A 19,485-nucleotide genomic window follows, 5' to 3' on the forward strand; every position below is an offset into this window, starting at 1 on the left:
TGATGACCATGATAGATCACAAGATATTATTCTTTCTGCTCGCTTCCTAAGTGGTGAGCCACCCCAGAAAATTATTGCGTAAAACATTACTGAGCGGAAATATTGCGAAATATTTCAGGATGTTAATTCGTTTGTTTCCAAAAGAGCAATTGAGCGAAGAACAAAATCAGCTGAAGTTAGCGGTTATAGGAGCTAACAAGGGAACCTCCCCATCGCACCCCCCTCAGATTTAGTTATAAGTTGGCACAGTGGATAGGCCTTGAAAAACTGAACACAGATCAATCGAGAAAACAGGAAGAAGTTGTGTGGAACTATGAAAAAATAAGCAAAATATACAAACTGAGTAGTCCGTTCGCAAGATAGGCAACATCAAGGATAGTGTGAGCTCAGGAGCGCCGTGGTCGCATGGTACGCCGGCACGGTAGCTCAGCGTGTTCGGTCAGAGGGTTAGCTGCCCTCTGTAACAAAAAAAACTGGGTTAATCGATCAACAACGAACCTAAACGGACGTCTTCCGACGTCCGCCCCGAGCAGATGCAACGAACGAAAGTGAACCAAATGAGATTTTTAAAAAAATGGTTAGCGTGAGCAACTGCGGAACGAGAGGTCCTTGGTTCAAGTCTTCTCTCTCTGTCCGTTCGTTCATTGACGTCTCTGTTCACTGTAATAAGTTTAGTGTCTGTATTTTGCGACCGCACCGCAAAACCGTGCGATTAGTAGACGAAAGGACGTGCCTCTCCAATGGGAACCGAAAACATTTGATCGCAAGGTCATATGTCAACCGATTCCTCCACAGGAAAACTTATCTGATATATTCTATACGACTCTGGTGACGGCATGTGCGTCACATGACAGGAATATGTTGTCGACCCACCTAACTTGTACACTTGGCGAATGGGTAAAAAGATTCTTCTACCTTGCCCGATTTAGGTTTTCTTGTGTATGTGATAGTCACTACCAAAAAAGTGATGAAAACATAAGAGTTTGTCACATAAACTGCAAAAAATGAATGCAACAGTTTCACAGTCGCACAGTTTTCCCTGTGCTCTGGCAAAACATATGTCTTTGCGATTTCAAATTTTTCCGTGTGTAGACCGTCAAATCCTGCATATGTCCAAGCAAATCTGAACATGTCCTGGAATTCTGGAGAGCAAAGTTGATTATGTGTGAGTGCCTGAACTTTGATAATTGTCTCAAAATAAAAAATTAAACTTTTCACTCGAGGGAAGACTTGAACCAAGTAGCTCTCGCTCCGCAGCTGCTCACACTAACCAAGAGACCACGGCGCTGCTGAGCTCATTTTGTCCTTGATGTTGCCTATCTTGCGCATGGACTACTCAGTTTGTATATTTTGCTTATTTTTTTCATATTTCCACACAACGTCTTCCTGTTTTCTCGAGTGATCTGTGTTCAGTTTTTCAAGGCCTATCCACTGTGCGAACTTATAACTAAATCTGAGAGGGGTGCGATGGGGAGGTTCCCTTGTAAGTAATATGTTCTTTTCAGTTCAAGTTTCATATATAATTGCAGCGTGACGAGTTGCGGCTCAATAAATATCGTTTTCAGTGATTTGTTTTGAATGCACAAATTCTTCCATGTACATTTAAATTCAATATGCGTATAATTCGGTCGACATCTGCAAATGTTTTCATAAGTTGATATCCATTGGCTCAGTTTACAGGGTCACCGGATTATAAATATAAACATATTCGTAACTGATGCCATTGTAACTTCTGAGTTTTTGAATGCTTTTACGGTTTCTTTCAGTAACAAATACTGACCCTACGTTGTAACCAGTTCTTACTGCTGATAGTTTCCTTCTGAAAAATATAACACGAAAAATTTAAATCAATGTTCCTCTTAAAAGACCGTTCAGTGCCAGAGGATTTTGCACTTGTGTTTAAGGATAACGAAATTCAGTTAAGCCACCTATTGCATTCTTTTAAATCCAAATCATACCTGTCGTCTCCGTCTCGCATACTGAATCTTCTCAGTACAAATTTGCAGTACTGCCGACTTCTCGACTTTTTTTTTTATTCGTACATCTACAGTCCAATTTCATTAACTGTCTTTGAAATGTACCAATTCACTTTTATTCATACAGTCTGTAAGTAACGGAGATAAGAAGAAAATGATGTCGCCAATTCCTGACGCCACCGTGACGTAGTGCTTCGACGTGTGGTGTCGGCAAAAACTCGTAAAACTCGTAACAGCACCTGGCTTAAGCACTGCTCAATGCGGCTTGAGCTCTGCTCCAAGAACTAGGTGCTCGAGAAGTTTTCGATCCGTTTGCGGCGCTGTGCCTCGTCTTTCCATTCCTATCTAGGATAAGGGTGGAATGATGCCACACGTGCAAAAGTCTTCCACAAGGTATAGTGTCGTGGTATTCAGTTCAAGTTATTAACTTACGAATCACAAGTAACTGAAATTTTCACAAACTTCGCGTTTTGGCAGAATTATTTTTATGGCCACTTTAAAACATATCAAAAATTTGTCAGAAACATCGTAAACCACAGCACAGTGAGCGTGTGCAGATATGTCGTTTCTTTCAGTTTCTTTCTTTTGTATTAAACTGAAAACAATTCACTTTTTTCACTTAATTGATTTGGAAACTGCAATAGCTTTGAAAATAAAGCTCCGAAAAGAAAGGCGTATTCACGGTGTAGCAGGATTGCGGTTTCTTTCACTTTGAAACATTCGAGGAAGAAATTATATAATATTAGAAAGAAATACCACGATAGAAAACAAATTTGGTCGAATTACGTCACCTGGGATTCGAATACCAGCACAATTTAATTTCAACAATCAATAGTACATCTATAGTTTAAACGTCAACGTAGAATTATGTCAATGTAAAATAAAAAATTCATGTTTAGGTAGTTTGCTACCCATATAAAGTTGGTCTCTTCCGTGCTTAGGGTCTCTTTGACTTGTTTATATGAAACTGTCTCCTTCTAGAAGACACATGGTCATTGTAATCTAAGGGAGAAGTGTCGTGACCACTATGAACCGTGTACACTTTGTTCTGTGTGTATTCACGTCACGTTCTGTGTGTTGTGTGTGGGGTGCGAATCAGGTTAACATGCAGTTACATGGCTGTATGCAACCGAGCCAAAACCACACCCAGTCTGGCCGTTGTACCAGTCCATCGGTCGTTAATGGACTGCGGATTCGAAACGAGTCTGGTACACCTCATTGTGTCACAAACCAGGGCTTTACGCAGGTACGTTCGTGACTGATCTATTTTTGAAAACTAAACAATAAACGGGAAAAATAAACATTTAAATTTTGAACAGACGCCCTTTGAAATCGTGCAATCAAAATTATCTACTAAAATATCACAGCACGGTCTTAGCTAGACGACTGCATACCGTCAGTAATAAAATGCTGAATCTTTGAACCTCAGCTGATTCATTCCGCACACTACATGTTTCGGAAGGCACCTTCCAACTTCGTGTGTTTAGGCGGAATATTTAAATTAATTTCAAGAGTGTATTTCTGCGCGCCGCGTGGGATTAGCCGAGCGGTCCTGGACTGCGCGGCTGGTCCCGGCGGAGGTTCGAGTCCTCTCTCGGGCACGGGTGTGTGTGCTTGTCCTTAGTATAATTTAGGTTAAGTGGTCTGTAAGCTTAGGGACTGATGACCTTTGCAGTTAAGTCCCATAAGATTTACACACATTTGAACTTTTTTTTTTAATTTCTGCGAATAATCTAAATATTTCACTTAAACACACTTGAAAATGGAAAATATTATTCCGTGTGAGAAATCAATCAACTTTGCGGCGAAGGGTGAACATTTTATTACTGCTTACCTAGGTTGCAACGATCATCACAGGTCCATGTACGGAGCCGGCAAGTATGATGATGATGATGTTTCAGATTGTGGGGCGCTCAACTGCGCGTTTATCAGCCCCCGTACAAATTCCCAACCTTTACTCAGTCCAAACACGCCACTTTCATGAATGATGATGAAATGATGAGGACAACACAAACACCCAGTTATCTCGAGGCAATTGAAACTCCCCTACCCCGCCGGGAATCGAACCCGAGACCCCGTTCCGGCAAGTATACATCAATGAGCCAAAAAATTATGACCACTGCCAACAACGACGCTGGATGCCGCCTGGTGGCGTTGCGGCCACGTTACGCGGTAAAAAATAAAATAAAAAAATTAAAAAAAACTATTTAAGCGAAGCAGACACGGATGGGGGGATCACCCTAGCGAAGATATGGCCTGCAAATGGGGAAATCCATTGAGTTAAGCGACTTTGACAAAATGCAGATTATTTTCATGCAGAGCCTGCAAACGAGTATCTCGAAAACGGTGAACCTGGTCGAATGTGCTACTGTCGTGACCATCTGCGGAAAGAGGTAGAAGGACAGAAAACTACGACTAGGCGCTAAACGCTTGGACGTCCACGACTCTTCACAGAACTTGGGGCTCGTAGGCTTGTCTGCTCTGTAAAGTAGGATAGATGGTGAACTGAGGCACCTCTGCCGAAAGAGCGCAATGCTGGTGCACCCATAAGTGTTTTGGAGCACAATGTTCATCGCAGATTGTTGAACACGGAGCTCGCAACAGACCACCCCTGTGTGTTCACATGATGACCCAATGACATTGTCAGTTACTATTACAGTGGGGACGGTACCATCGAGATTCGACCGTCGATCAATGGAAACGTGTCGGCTCTTGAGTTGAATCACATTTTTCCTACACTAGGACGATGGTCGTCTCCACAGAAGCATGAATGGCGCCTCGAAAGGTGCAGCGCGCCGCGGACACAGGCTGGTTGGAACAGTATTATACTATGGGAGACATTCTTGTGCATGTATGGGTCCTGTGGTGGTAATCGAAGACACGCTGACAGCTGCGAACCACCTGCATTCCTTCATGCTTCATGTCCTCCCCGACGGCACTGTCATCTTTCAGCAGTATAATTGTCCGTGTCTAGGAGTCAGAACCGTGCTACTGTGGTTTGAGCAGCATTATAGTGAACTCCCGTTGATGTTTCGGCGACCAAATTCACCTGATGTAAATCCTATGGAACCCACCTGGGTCGCTATCGGGTGCCGTCAACACGTACGCAAATCAGCGGCCCATCGTTTACTCGAATTATATGACCTCTTCGTAGACATTTATTGTCACATACCTCCACAAACCTACGAACAAACTGTCGGATCCCTGACGCAGATTCATTGATGTAATTCGTTCCAAAGACGGACAAACAAGCTATTAAGTAGGCTGTCATAATGATTTGGCTAATCAGTGTAAGGTTGAGTTCAGTATTTTGTAGATACAGGATCATTGTAATAATTTTCATCTGCTTTAGTATTATCGATTTTTAGTGTTCGTTCTGAACAACGGAGAGAATCATATCGACTGGAGAGCTAGTTACTGTCAGTTTTAACTTTAGTGAAATAAAATACATTTTTTTTTTGTAAATGCAAGTACATAATGCTGTAAAATGAGTTCAGATGCTTACTCGCTTAGCATATTCTTACGTGCAGTAAGAGGACCACAACTTAAGCACGAAAACGGCACCCTTACCACCTCCTCTCTACTTCATTGTTGGCACTGCTCAGATGACAGCAGGTAACGTTCTTCAGGCATTCGTCAAGCCCAAACCCTTACATCGGATTGCTACAGAATACAGCGGAATTCATGACTCGAAATTACTCATCTCCAGTGATCCTCTTCCTCGTGGCGTCGTTCTTTATACCACCCCAAGCGTCTGTTAGCTGATACTGCAGGAATGTGTGGCTTATGAGGAGCTGACAACCGTTGTTCCCCAGTCTTTCTAACTCCCCACGCAAAGTCATGGTGCTAGCTGGTAGCAAAACACGTCAGAACTATGCTGCAGCAGCAACGAAAAAAGCATGCCAAATTCAGAAGAGCGCAAAATCCCCAAGACTGGCTAAGTTTGAAGGAAGCTCGAAATTTAGTGCAGACGTCAATTCGAGATGCTTTTAATACCTTCCACAATGAAACATCGTCTCAAAATATGGTGGAAAACCCAAGGAGATTCTGGTCGTATGTAAAGTACACCAGTGGAAAAAAACAGTCAATACCGTCACTGCGCGATAGCGATGGGAATGTTTCCGATAATGGTGCCACTAAGTCGCAGTTACTAAAAACAGTTTTCCGTGATTCCCTCACGAAAGAAGACGACGTAAATATTCCAGAATTCGAAACCAGAACAGCTGTTAGCATGAGTGACATAAAAGTAGATATCTTAGGTGTTGCGAAACAAATCACTTAAGAAAAGGAAGTCTTCCGGTCCAGATGGTATACCAATCATGTTCCTTTCAGAGTATGCAGACACAACAGCGCCTTTCTTATCAGTCATATACAACCGCTCACTTGACGAAAGGTCTGTTCCTAAAGACTGGAAAAGCAAAGGGCACACCAGTATTCAAGAAAGGAAATAGGAGTAATCAATTGAATTACAGACCCATATCGCAGACCTCAATTTGCAGTAGGATTTTGGAGCATATACTGTACTCGAACATTATGAATTACCTTGAAGAAAATGACTTATTGAAACATAACCAACCCGGATTCAGAAAATATCGTTCTTGTGCAACACGGCTAGCTCTTTATACCCATGAAGTAAAGAATGCTGTTGACATGGGATCTCAGATCCCTTCCATATTCCTAGATTTCCAGAAGGCTTTTGATACCGTTCCTCACAAACGACCATTAATCAAATTGTGTGCATATGGAGTATCGTCTCAGGTGTGTGACTGAATTTGTGATTTCCTCTCAGAGAGGTTACAGTTCGTAGTGACAGACGGTAAATAATCGAGTAGACCAAAAGTGATATCTGGCGTTCCGCATGGTAGTGTCATAGGCCCTCAGCTGTTCCTGATTTAGATAAATGATCTAGGTGATAATCTGAGCAGCCCCTTAGACTGTTTGTAGATGACACTGTAATTTACCGTCTAGTAAAATCATTACACGATCAATTCCAATTACAAAATGATCTAGAGAGAATTTCTGTATGGTGAGAAAAGTGGCAATTGGCACTAAACAAAGAAAAATGTGAAGTCATCCACATGGGTTCTACACTACTGGTCATTAAAATTGCTACACCAAGAAGAAATGCAGATGATAAACGGGCATTCATTGGACAAATATATTATACTAGAACTGACATGTGATTACATTTTCAAGCAATTTGGGTGCATAGACCCTGAGAAATCAGTACCCAGAACAACCACCTCTGGCCTGCTAGTGATACGAGGCCGTTGGGATCCAGCACGGCGTTCCGTATTATTCTCCTGAACCCACCGATTCCATATTCTGCTAACAGTCATTGGATCTCGACCAACGCGAGCAGCAATGTCGCTTTACGATAAACCGCAATCGTGATAGGCTACAATTCGACCTATATCAACGTCGGAAATGCGATGGTACGCATTTCTCCTCCTTACATCACAACAACGTTTCACCAAGCAACGCCGGTCAACTGCTGTTTGTGTATGTGAAATCGGTTGGAAACTTTTCTCACGTCAGCACGTTGTAGGTGTCACCACCGGCGCCATCCTTGTGTGAATCCTCTGAAAAGCTAATCATTTGCATATCACAGCATCTTCTTCCTGTCGGTTAACATCTGAGCTCATCAGTCCCCTAGAAGTTAGAACTACTTAAACCTAACCAACCTAAGGACATCACACACATCCATGCCCGTGGCAGGATTCGAACCTGGGACCGCAGCGGTCGCGCGGTTCCAGACCGAAGCGCCTAGAACCGCTCGGCCACACCGGCCGGCGGAGATGCTATCTTTAGGCATTTATTATGGAATGGAAAAACAAATGTGATCAGTGCTTGAAAGAGAAATAGGCAGCTAACATCTGTCATTATCTTATACGAGGGTTAACCAGGAAGTAATGGACAGCATTTTTTTTCTCAGCCAAAAACAATGCTTCGAATGCGAAACGTTACGTATGTGTTATTTGAAATCTCCTGAGTGAGCGCGGCAGGTTTCTGTCACTTCCGACAAATAGCGTAGCTGCAGGACAGTTTCAAATAGGTGTCTGTACGCGATGTACGTTGCAAGTAATGCCCTGTCATTGAATTTCTCACTGCATAGAAAGAAACTGTGGGAAATATTCACAAACGCTTGAGCAAAGTCTATGGAGCATCTATTGTCGACAGAAATACAGTTAATCGCTAGCCACGGAGGGTGAGATCATCAGAAGACGGTTCGGCGGAGCTTTACGATTTGCAGCGGTCGAGGAGACCTGACATATTGCAGCGAGCTGATGTTGTCATACACGAGGTCAGACGCATTACGACTCGGCAGTCGGCGCTGCATCTGTCAATCAGCAAAGGAAGTTCACACAGTGAAGCACTCGACTCCGCCACCAGGACAAGGATTGGTACCGACAGGGCACACACGCCCTTGTTTCGCGCTGGAGAAAGGCCATAGAACGGGATGGAGATTACGTGGAAAAATAGAGTGTGTAGATAAAACACCACTGCTTCGTGTGTGTAATTCTCATTATGTTCAATAAAGAATTGTTGAAGAAAAAGAATGCGGTGCTTTACTTTCTGGGCAACCCTGGTACATTATTTACCAAGGGGAATTCTGTTTGCTGTTACGTAACTGATAAAGTATTTGTTTTCGAAGTATATGTTTCGCAGATGCCTTTTTCTTTCATTTCGTTTACGTACATTTTTTGTGGCTAGTTTAGGGCCACAGGTTCAAATGCTTATTCGTGTACAGAGCAATTCAAAATGAATATAGCGGTTACATTCGGCTATAACTATTCAGTGCGTGGCGATACATGGATAAGAATTACAGAGAATGTACAGTATTGAACGAGGAGGAGATTAGAGTTTAACGTCCCGTCGAGGTCATTATAGACGGAGAGCAAGCTCGGATTAAGGAAGGAAGAGGTAGGAAATCGGCCGTGGCCTTCAAGGGAACCATCCCGACATTTGCCTGGAGAGATTTAGGGAAATCACGGAAACCTAAATCGGGATGGCCAAACGCTGCATTGAACCGTTGTCCTCCCGAATGCGAGTCCAAATCTACAGTATTATACCGGTAACCTGGAACGCAGTTAACCATTCTCAGCTACAGGCTGCCTATTTAAAGACATTGTGGGTTGCCTGTTTAACGACTTCCAGGGGCAACACAAATTTGCGTTTCAATATTTCACAAAAAGAGGGAGCCAAAAATATGGAAACACGAAAAACAACACATTACCATGCCTACTAGGATGTAGGTAACCCGTTAGCGTTCAAAACAGCTTCCAGTCATCTCGGAATGGATAAATACAGGTTCTGTATGGATTTTAAGGGAGTCTTACAGCATTGTTCCTGCAAAATAGTGGGAAGTTCGGTAACACAGAGAGGTGGAGGCGATCATTCACCCTTTTTTCCAACGTAGACCTCAAAGGCTCAATCATCTATAACATCGTGATGCGATAACTGTGGTGGCCAGGAGAGGTGCAACCGTTCATCCTCGCAGTAATGTGACCCAGCAGAGTAACAAAACGGCCCACGAAATAGCATAATATCGTTATCCATATCGTACCGAATCCTCGTCATCTTCCATTCTTGGGATATTAACTCGGCCAGAAGTTGGAAACAGTGTGAAACAGGATACATCGGACCAAATGACTTTCTTCCATTGCATCATAGTCCAAATTTTATGGCTTCAGCAGCACGTTTATGCTATAGGAATTTGCATCACTGATGAGTGGTTTTGGAATTCCAGCTCACGCTGAAATTTCCAGCTTCTGGGAGTTTTCTTTTTTGTCAGTGTTTTCAATACATAGCAATTCAACTGTCAGTTTTGAGTGACACACAAAAATGGCAATTAAACTGCTATACATTGAAAACGGTAAAAAAAAGTGCAAACTTTCAACCAATTCGTCACCCGAGAGAAAGCTGTTTGGCTTAGAAATAAAGAATTAGACGCTGATCTGCCACCCGCTGAAGATGCCTTGTAATTAAGGCGAAACGGGTCTGTATGCACAAGATAAATAAAAAAATCTAACGAGCAACAGTGCAAAAGGCTTTTTTCTTTTGAGTTACTGTTACTTAAATTACTTAACACCCTTTCAGTATGACTGACAATGATATAATCCTGTACTCATTACTACGAGGACATGTTCAAATGTGTGTGAAATCATACGGGACTTAACTGCTAAGGTCATCAGTCCCTAAGCTTACACACTACTTAACCTAAATTTTCCTAAGGACAAACACACACGCCCATGCCCGAGGGAGGACTCGAACCTCCGCCGGGACCAGCAGCACAGTCCATGACTGCAGCGCCTCAGACCGCTCAGCTAATCCCGCGCGGCTACGAGGGCATTTCGAAAAGTAAGTTACACATTATTATGGCAGGCCAAGTAACTTTATTGAATGCTGCACTACCCTTCTTACTTGATATCCGATATCAGAACGGGGACGAACCCAACTTTGGTCACAGAACGCTTGCAGTGAGGATGGTGCGAGGCATGCCTTCTTCTGCCTCTCTGAGGCGTCGATCTACACAGCGGAGTTACGGGCATCTGTGAGACAATTTATTACGGCACACAGACGTACCAGCTCGAACTAATCATCACGGACTCCCAAAGCGTGTTGCAGAAATCACAATATTTAGCGTTGATAAACGGACTATCAGATATGTCTTGGATTTTTTGGAAGCTATAGCAGAGGCGCAGACATTGGGCATTGACATAATAAAATGAAACACCTACAGCCGTCGTTTTGAGACAATTTTATGATATTGTAACCAGTTTCGGTGACTCAATATTCCACCTTGAGTTGCTAGTTGCTTTTACAGTATTCTACGGAAGCCAGTTCATAGATGACATCTTGGGTTGTTCGACGTTCTGCCCGATATCAGCGTCGTACTTGCACGATATTTCGGTAACGTAGCTCGTTACCTTCATCAGGTGCGACCTGAGACTACTCCTCGAGTGGACCTGGTCCAGTATTTATGCCTGTGGCCTTCCCCCTTCATCAGGCGCCCCCTTTGCGGTTCGCGCCCGCTCGCTGTGATCTTCGGGAGCATTGCTGTTCCCTTTTCCGTTTTGCTGTTCCCGCTCACTTTTATCTCTATTGACTCCATTATAACACTGTTCCAAAATCTGAGCATCTGTGCTAGAAACTTGGTTTCTTCATAATTCATCGCATGACCTAGCTCTAGACAGTGTTCAGCAATGGCTGATTTTGTTGCCTGTCTTAATCGGGTGTGCCTCTGATGTTCCTTGCACGTGATATCTACTGTTCTTGTCGTCTGGCCAATTTAGGACATGCCACAGTGACCGATAATCTCATGAACCGTGACACGGGGTACCAGCTAAGTAGAGCTGTCGTCGGTGGCTCAGATTGATAGAGTGCCTGCCATGTAAGCAGGAGATCCCAGATTCGAGTCCCGGTCGGGGCACACATTTTCAGCTGTCCCCATCGAGGTATATCAACAACACCTGTCGGCATCTGAGGGTTTCAGTCAGTTATCATTTATTCTAGAGAAGCTGCACGGTCATCAATGGTACCTTTTCTTTTGAGAACAATACCTATCTTCATATATAGTTGAATGGCTATCCGACCACAGGTTGCGCGAAATCTTAGGGGAATCGTCACCTTAGTGGGCGCGAGTAATGATTGGATGGGAAAATATCTATTAGCAACATCACGTATGTGATTGTCGACAGTTGGGAGTGTGGATCTCACGGGAAGCGTGCAAGGGATAAGTCCCTGCAGTCGCGATATTCATCTGTGTCGTCGGTGGCTCAGATGGACTGCCGGCACGGTAGCTCAGCGTGTTCGGTCAGAGAGTTAGCTGCGCTCTGTAATAAAAAAACTGAGTTAATGGATCAACGACGACCTGAAACGGATGTCTAGCAACATCCGCCATGAGCAGATACAACGAACGAAAACGAACAAAATGAGATATATATATATATATATATATATATATATATATATATATATATATATATATATATATATATATATATGTGTGTGTGTGTGTGTGTGTGTGTGTGGATAGAGTGTCTGACATGTAAGTATGAGATCCCGGGTTTGAGTCCCGGTCGGGGCACACATTTTCAGTTGTCCCCATCGAGGTATATCAACAACACCTGTCGGCAGCTGAGGGTTTCAATCAATTATCATTCAAATAACGTAGGCAGTTATAGCTTATTGTGGTGTCTCCCACAGCCATTGTTTCTTATGTACTTGTGGAGCACTTACTTCTCCACAATTTATGTCCGGAAATTCTTACACCCGCAACGAAACTTTTGTTGAGAAGGCTTATTGAGACCTGGTGGTCAAGGAAGGCAGGATTCGGTTACGATTGTGGACGGGGCCGTAATCAGTTTCTATTGGTTGGCTTTTCTTTTAATCACACACAATTTATTTAAAATCAACAACAAATTAAAATAATGGCAATAATTTAAGAATTGTTTCACGGCTGAAGGCCTTAATGGCAATAAGTTAAGAATTGATTAAACTTGCTTTAACTTACAATTACTGTTATTAAAATACAAAAGACAAGTGACCAAGGTCTTAAAGCTCGCTGCAAAATACAATTGCCAAATTAAAATTTTAATACAAGTAACGACACTCACAGTTGAAGGCCTTGATGATAAAAAATTAAGAATAGTTTCACGGCTGAAGGCCTTAATGGCAATAAATTAAGAATTGTATAACTTGTTACAACTTACAAACTACAGTTATTAAAATACTGAAAACAAATCACTTAGGTCTTAAAGGTTAACTGCTAAAATACAGTTGCCACATTAGAATTTTAGGACATGTAGCGACAGTCACGGCTGAAGGCCCTTAACGCCAATAATGGCAACTATTAAAAAAAAAATTAACAAACATACTGTCAAACAGCAAGGCAATAGCAAAAGCTAATTTAAAAGACAGGCAACTGATCACCAAACAGTGAGATAAAATGATAGTAAACTTTGTGGCACAACCGTTTAAACGTGCTGTAACGCCAGGAATGGCAATTATATTTTAAAAAAAATTAGAAACATACAATAAAACAGCAAATATAATAACAAGGTTAATTCAAAAGGACAAGCAACTGGTAGCTTGGTAATACAAATGGTTCAAATGGCTCTGAGCACTATGGGACTTAACAAAATGGTTCAAATGGCTCTGAGCACTATGGGACTTAACAGCTGTGGTCATCAGTCCCCTAGAACTTAGAACTACTTAAACCTAACTAACCTAAGGACATCACACACATCCATGCCCGGGGCAGGATTCGAACCTGCGACCGTAGCAGTCGCACGTTGGTAATACAATAATAAAATAATAGCACCATAATAAAACACAAGGGCTAGTCACAGACGATGCTCCAGGAATCGACCTCTGAGTAGGTCAGGCCAAAAACACTTTCGCGAGCGATGAGAAATGCAGCGAAGAGTTGCATCCACTTCACAAGATGGTAACTGAGACTAGTGGCAGTCTAACGAATGACTAATGATAACATGCTGAAGCTACCTAACGTCCGATAACCAAAGCACCACGCCAAAGCCGGAACCGGCGGTCAGCACTACGTCCTCAGAATGCTGTGTTTGTGGCCGAGCGGTTCTAGGCGCTACAGTCTGCCTCGGGCATGGATGTGTGTGATGTCCTTAGGTTAGTTAGGTTTAAGGAGTTCTAAGTTCTAGGGGACTGATGACCTCAGAAGTCAAGTCTCATAGTGCTCAGAGCCATTTGAACCAATGCTGTGCTTAGAGCGTCCGAAAGGAGAAAGGAACCACTACTACCAGAGTAGAAGAAACACCAACCGACCTACAAATCAAGGAAACTGTCAAAACAACACGCCTTACCGGACAGCAGCGGCAAGGCGAGGAAACGTACACTGCCGTTACATACACTAACCTCCAGGACAGGTCACTGGAGCGTTAGCGGCCACCAGGCAGGAAAAATACCGCTGGTTGAACTTAACAAATAGTAACACATAGAATGCAGCAATTAGTAACAAGAAGTCGAGGAAATCTATTTAGATCCGCCTTCCCCAAGCACTCCACTCGCTGCTCTTCGTCTCGGCGACACTGCGAGCAGCAACACGAACCCATCTCACTGGAGAATCGCGAGATCTCACAACGGTTGAGGTTTCACTGCTAGAATTAAAATCCACTGAACTTAAAACTTGTTGGATCCGGTTGACGACTAGGTCGTGTACCCTCGCGACCACAGCCATTCCATCTGGCAGTGCATGCGTGCCGCCAGTGGTCCCGGCATGTTCTCGCACTGCCCTCTTGGCTCCTCCGGAGTCCCCAACCGAACTGCTCACTCACACGACCCGGAAGAACAACGACGTCACCCCAAAGATAGGGCCACAGTTACTACATATCGATAACGCCGCTGCTGCCACTAGTGGACAGGCAACGCTTGCGAAACCAAGTGGCGCCATTCAACACAAGAAGAATACAAACAACCGCAGCCATGTCAGCTATACAATACAGTCTGGCCTCCAACAAAGGACGGAAACCTAAAAACAGCACCAATGCTAGCCGCAGCACGGCTTACTTATAATCGCGCAAACTGTCCCGACACAATGCCATTGGTCTTGTAATCGCATTTTCGACGCACAGAACTGATTGTTTTCATTGTACTCTTCAAAACATCGATTGCACGGCTTTAGTGTCTGCTACCTAGCCTCGCTTTGTTTCCAGTTCGGCACTGTCCTCGGTCGCTAAGCTCGGCAAGGTGTTCCAAACTTCCGTGACCAAAGAAAAACCCAGTGTTCCCTGCCTTACACGAAACAGTTTTTACACATGTGAATCCAATATAATAAAGTTCCTTTAGGAGTTGAACAGTTATTTACAACTAACGAACTATTCTACGTTGCATTCCAATTAACAACTCGTATCAATTTTTAAACATGCAAATATACACTGTCCAGTAACATCAGTGTCTCCACCCGTCAAAAGCCTGAGTAACTATCTTTTGGAGTGCGGGCCGATATGAGGCTTGCAGGATGGGAGTGGTACCGACAGGGATGTGGAGCCATGCCGACTCCAGTGTCGTGACAAACTGCGCTAAATTTCTCGGTTGAGGATCCATGGTGCGAACGGCAGGATCGAGGTGGTTCCATATATTCTAGATGGGTTTAAATCCGGGGAATTTGGTGGTCGGGGAGCACGGTAAACTCACCCTGGTGCTCTTAGCCATGCATGTAAACTGCAAGCGCATGTAGGGGTAAAAATGGTCTCCAAGGATGGATGCATACTTGTATTAATCCACTGTGCCTTCCAGAATGCTGAGTTCAACCAGTGATTACCACGAAAACAAGTTGTAGGCCAAAACGCTCCCTCCTACGGCCTGGAACCTTCCGACGCTTGTTGTAAGGTGTTTCCCGTCTGTCAGATGGAGCATAAAACATTATTGGTGTGAAAAGACCATATGTCGCTACCTAGTATTCGCCCAGTTGCAGTATTGGCGTGCAAATTCCAGCCTTTCTCGGCGGTGAACAGCAGTCAGCATGGATGCATGAACCAGGGACCCGGTGTAGAAACCCATACGCATCAACGTTCGCTGATAGATCGTTGAGGAGACACTGCTGGTGTCCTGTTGTTCACCCGCACGGTCAGTTGCTCAACAGATGCACGTCTGTTCGCCCGTAGACATCGCCGCAGCTACAGTTTATACATGTATATTAGTTGTGGTGTATCACAGTTGCCTCGGCGCCGGTTTTGAGTAGCGCTATTTTGTCAAGCACGGTATACTTTAAACACGATGGCACGCGAACATTTAACAGACTTAGCCATTTCGGAAATGCTTCCACCCTTCGCCCGAAAGCCAATGATCAGACCCTTTTGGGCGTCAGATAAACAGCTCCGTTTCCTCAGTACGACAACGACCGCAATGTTTTTGACGTCTCCCCGACACGTTTTATACAGGGTGAAAAGTATTTAAACCGACAAACTCTGGGTGGTTACAGAGGACATCAAAACAAATATTTTTCCCTAATGTCATTTTTTCCTGTGAGGAGTATTTAAACCGGTAGAGGAAGATTTCTCTGGTGGCAAATTAATTAAACCAAAAAACACTTTTCCATTTTTTTATGACCAAGAGACAACACATTAACACAACCCAATTTCAATTACAGTGGGTTTGCAAAAATGCCTCCATTGACACGTAAACAAAGGTTACACGGTCGGATCATGTTCTGTCTGACACGGGCAAAAACCCCAGGAGTATCCTGAATTGTTCCTGCTGCTGCTACTATCCGGGCAATCAGATCCTATTCTGATGCAACAGGGGTTGCGTAAACAAGGTTGCGCATCACTCACCAAGCAGAAAAGTCCAGAGTGGACATATGTGGGGATCGAGCAGGCCATGGTACAGGACCACCTCTGCCAATCCACGTTCCTGGGAACCGTCGGTCCAGGAATCGACGCACACGACTACTGAAATGTGTCGGCACCCCGTCATGTTGGAATCACAAGCGTTGTCTTGTAGGGAGCGGGACGTCTTCCAGCAAAACTGGCAATGCTCTGGCGAGAAAATTGTAATAGTGCCTGCCATTTAATGGCCTAGGCAGCAGATACGGCCCAATTAAACAGTTCCCAATAACACCGACCCACACATTAACGAAGAACCGCACTTGATGAGCGCTAGTAATTGTGGCATGTGGGTTATCCTCACTCCAAACATGCGAATTGTGCATGTTGAAGACTCCATCACGCCCGAACGTTGATTCATAAGTAAACAACACAGAGGGTGGAAATGTAGGCTGCACTTCACACTGTTCCAGGTACCACTGCGAAAACTGTGCTCCGGGTGGATAATCAACTGGTTCTAGGTTGTGGACACGCAGTGAGTGAAATTGACGTAACAATTGCTCTCGAGGGACTGTTCTTATATTCGTCTAATTCGTCCCCATGTTACGTGCAATTGCACGAGTGCTGATTGAAGGATCCCGCTCCACATGCTGCAAGACAGCTTCCTCAAATTGCAGCTTTCTTACCGTGCGACGGCGTCCCTGTCCAGGTAATCTGCTAAATGACCCGGTCCCACGCAGACGTTGGTACACAGCAACAAATGTCGTATGATGCGGGATACGGCGATTAGGATATTGTTGTCGATAAAGCCGCTGTGCAACTCGTCCGTTGTGGTGCGCTAGGTAGTACGCACCAGCCATATCAGTGTACTCACTCCAGGTGTATCGCTCCATTAGTAAACAGAGACAATGCACTACTACACTGGTGGACAGCAGTTGCCTACAACTGAAGAGCGTAATACGCCCTCTAACAACTGAAGATCGTAATACAGCCTCTAACAACTGAAGAGCGTAATATGGCCTCCACTCGTTTAAATAATCTTCGTAGGACAAAATAACATTAGGGAAAAATATTTGTTTTGATGTCCCCTACATCCTCCCAGAGTTTGTCGGTTTAAATGCTTTTCACCCTGTATAGCTTCCACTCCAAGTGCTCTCGCCTGCCGTGTGTGAGTGATTATTGCACGTTAACATCGAAAATAGCTGGTCGTCACGTTAATGTGACTGTTCCGTACATCATGGTTAGATAAGCTTTCTTTTATAATTCGGTATCGATTCAACATAATATTTTTACCAATATACAATGTCATAAAAAAGTTTTAAATTGTTCAGCGTGTAGACATGTACTTTGTTGCTCGAACAGTCCACGGGTACACTGCCGGTTCATAGTGTCCAACGGGTACAATATTTCGGCGATCAGACATGTCGCCATCGTCAGGTGCGCTGACGAACTGAGCCCCTGAGGGCGGGCGGCCGATTTAAATCCCCTCCCCCGCGGGCCGCTCTCTTCGCCGTCCGCGCCCGCGCGCCGGCGGTCACGAAGACGTGGGTGTCGGAATCTGTCGTAGCGTCGATGTGCTAGCTACGTCCTCCCTGGTCGCCAGTTCGTACTTAAGAAGACTCTCAGCAAGAAGTACATCGACGCTACGACAGATTCCGACGCCCACGTCTTCGCGACCGCCGGCGCGCGGGCGCGGACGGCGAAGAGAGCGGCCCGCGGGGGAGGGGATTTAAATCGGCCGCCCGCCCTCAGGGACTCAGTTCGTCAGCGCACCTGACGATGGCGACATGTCTGATCGCAGAAATATTGTGCCCGTTGGACACTATGAACCTGCAGTGTACCCGTGGACTGTTCGAGCAACAAATACGAAAGGAGAAACTGAAGAATCATATGTACTTTGTTGTTGTTCCGTTACCAACTGTGTTCCTTTGTGCGCAGCGCAACGAACGGCGGGAGCGCGAGCAGCGGGAGCTGGCCAAGCAGCAGCAGCTGAAGAACGAGCAGATGCACCGCGAGGCGCAGCTGGCCGCCTCCAGCTACGAGTGCTCGCGCACCGACTCCAGCTCAGACACCACAGACTCCTACTTCGCCACCCAGGTCAGTTTACTGCCAAAAGCTCCCTCTCGTTATTGTTCCTTTCTCAGGCGGTGCCCTTTTATCCGTTGCGTCGCCTTCTGTACACTGACGAGCCAAAACATTATGACCACCTCCGGTTACCTTCCATTCAAAAGGCTGTTGCACGCAGTAACTGTTATATTGACTTGTAAACAACAGATTTCAGCTATCAGTCGTCCTTCTTAAATTTTTATTGGCACATCTAGATTTCAGCTAGAAACTAGCAATTCTCAATGCTAAGAATACAAGAGGTACATACACTACTGACCATTAAAATTGCTACACCAAGAAGAAATGCAAATGATAAACGGGTATTCATCGGACAAATATATTATACTATAACTGACATGTGATTACGTTTTCACGCAATGTGGGTGCATAGATCCTGAGAAATCAGTACCCAGAACAACAACGTCTGACCGTAATAACGGCCTTGATACCCCTGGGCATTGAGTCAAACAGAGCTTGGATGGCGTGTACAGGTACAGCTGCCCATGCAGCTTCAACACGATACCACAGTTCATCAAGAATAGTGACTGGCGTATTGTGACGAGCCAGTTGCTCGGCCACCATTGACCAGACGTTTTCAGTTCGTGAGAGATCTGGAGAATGTGCTGCCCAGGGCAGCAGTCGAACATTTTCTGTATCCAGAAAGGCCCGTACAGGTCCTCCAACATGCGGTTGTGCATTATCCTGCTCAAATGTAGGGTTTCGCAGGGATCGAATGAAGGGTAGAGCCACGGGTCGTAATACATCAGAAATGTAACGTCCACTGTTCAAAGTGCCGTCAATGGGAACAAGAGGTGACCGAGACGTCTAACCAATGGCACCCCATACCATCACGCAGGGTGATACGCCAGTATGGCGATGACGAATACACGCTTCCAATGTGCTAGTGATACGAGGCCGTTGGGATCCAGCACTGCGTTCCGTATTACCCTCCTGAACCCACCGATTCCATATTCTGCTAACAGTCATTGGATCTCGACTAACGCGAGCAGCCATGTCGCGATATGATAAACCGCAATCGCGATAGGCTACAATCCGACCTTTATCAAAGTCGGAAACGTGATGGTAAGCATTTGTTCTCCTTA

At 44.6% G+C, this 19,485-nt stretch overlaps 1 protein-coding gene across 1 annotated transcript in view; it reads left to right on the top strand.

Annotated features, from left to right (window-relative positions):
• LOC124775227 (voltage-dependent T-type calcium channel subunit alpha-1G-like) overlaps positions 1-19,485 on the top strand; it is a 790,960-nt gene that overhangs the window by 550,707 nt on the left and 220,768 nt on the right. The window contains exon 18 of the mRNA XM_047250065.1: positions 18,215-18,373. Coding sequence (XP_047106021.1) covers positions 18,215-18,373 — 159 coding nt within the window. The remainder of the gene's footprint in view (positions 1-18,214; positions 18,374-19,485) is intronic.

Source organism: Schistocerca piceifrons, chromosome 2, assembly GCF_021461385.2.
Source record: "Schistocerca piceifrons isolate TAMUIC-IGC-003096 chromosome 2, iqSchPice1.1, whole genome shotgun sequence".
Lineage (NCBI taxonomy): Eukaryota > Metazoa > Arthropoda > Insecta > Orthoptera > Acrididae > Schistocerca > Schistocerca piceifrons.